We start from the raw sequence: 593 nt of genomic DNA on the forward strand, positions 1-593 counted from the left end.
CCCCACCCCGGGCCCCCCCCCCCCAAAATCGGGGAGGGGGAAGCCCCCCCACGCCGGCACGTACTGGTGCAGTCCTGAGAGACGTAGACGGAGAGACCGCTGGTCTCCGGGCAGGTTTCCACCGCTCTCCTGCCGCGGAAAGAGGATGAATCCCAGCGAGCCGCCCCCCCGCCGCCAAAATGAGGGGGAGGAACCCCCTCCCGACACCCCCTCCCCGCTCACCGAAGGATGTGGGCGACGATGGAAGGACCGTACCAATCCCCGGCTTTTTTCCCGGCGTTCCGACCCAGCTCTACCAAACGATGGATGCCGAAAGGCGCCCGGGGGTGGTCGGCGAACCAGGCCACGATGGTGCGGTGCCGCCGCTCAGCCTCCCGTTGGATCCCTGCCCGGCCCGGGGGGTCTCGTGTCCGCACCGGGGGGGCTTGCATCCGTCCTGGGGGGTCTCGTGTCTGCGCCGGGGGGTCCCGCGTCCATCCTGGAGGGTCTCGTGTCCGTCCTGGGGGCTCTTGTGTCTGCACTGGGGGGTCTCGTGCCTGTCCCAGGAGGTCCCGTGTCCCTCCTGGGGGGTCCCGTGTCCCTCCCGGGGGGTC

At 70.7% G+C, this 593-nt stretch overlaps 1 protein-coding gene across 1 annotated transcript in view; it reads right to left on the reverse strand.

The window, feature by feature from the left end:
- Nucleotides 1–587, reverse strand: part of ATG4D (autophagy related 4D, cysteine peptidase) — a 5,927-nt gene extending 5,340 nt beyond the window's left edge. The window contains exons 1-2 of the mRNA XM_010572580.1: nucleotides 223–587; nucleotides 65–129 (exon numbers count right to left, since the gene is read on the reverse strand). Of these exons, the coding sequence (XP_010570882.1) occupies nucleotides 65–129; nucleotides 223–431 (274 nt within the window). The 5' untranslated portion in view covers nucleotides 432–587. The remainder of the gene's footprint in view (nucleotides 1–64; nucleotides 130–222) is intronic.
- Between the last annotated feature and the right edge of the window lie 6 nt (nucleotides 588–593).

This window comes from Haliaeetus leucocephalus, unplaced genomic scaffold (genome assembly GCF_000737465.1).
Source record: "Haliaeetus leucocephalus isolate CR32 unplaced genomic scaffold, Haliaeetus_leucocephalus-4.0 Scaffold348, whole genome shotgun sequence".
NCBI classification, from domain to species: Eukaryota; Metazoa; Chordata; class Aves; order Accipitriformes; family Accipitridae; genus Haliaeetus; species Haliaeetus leucocephalus.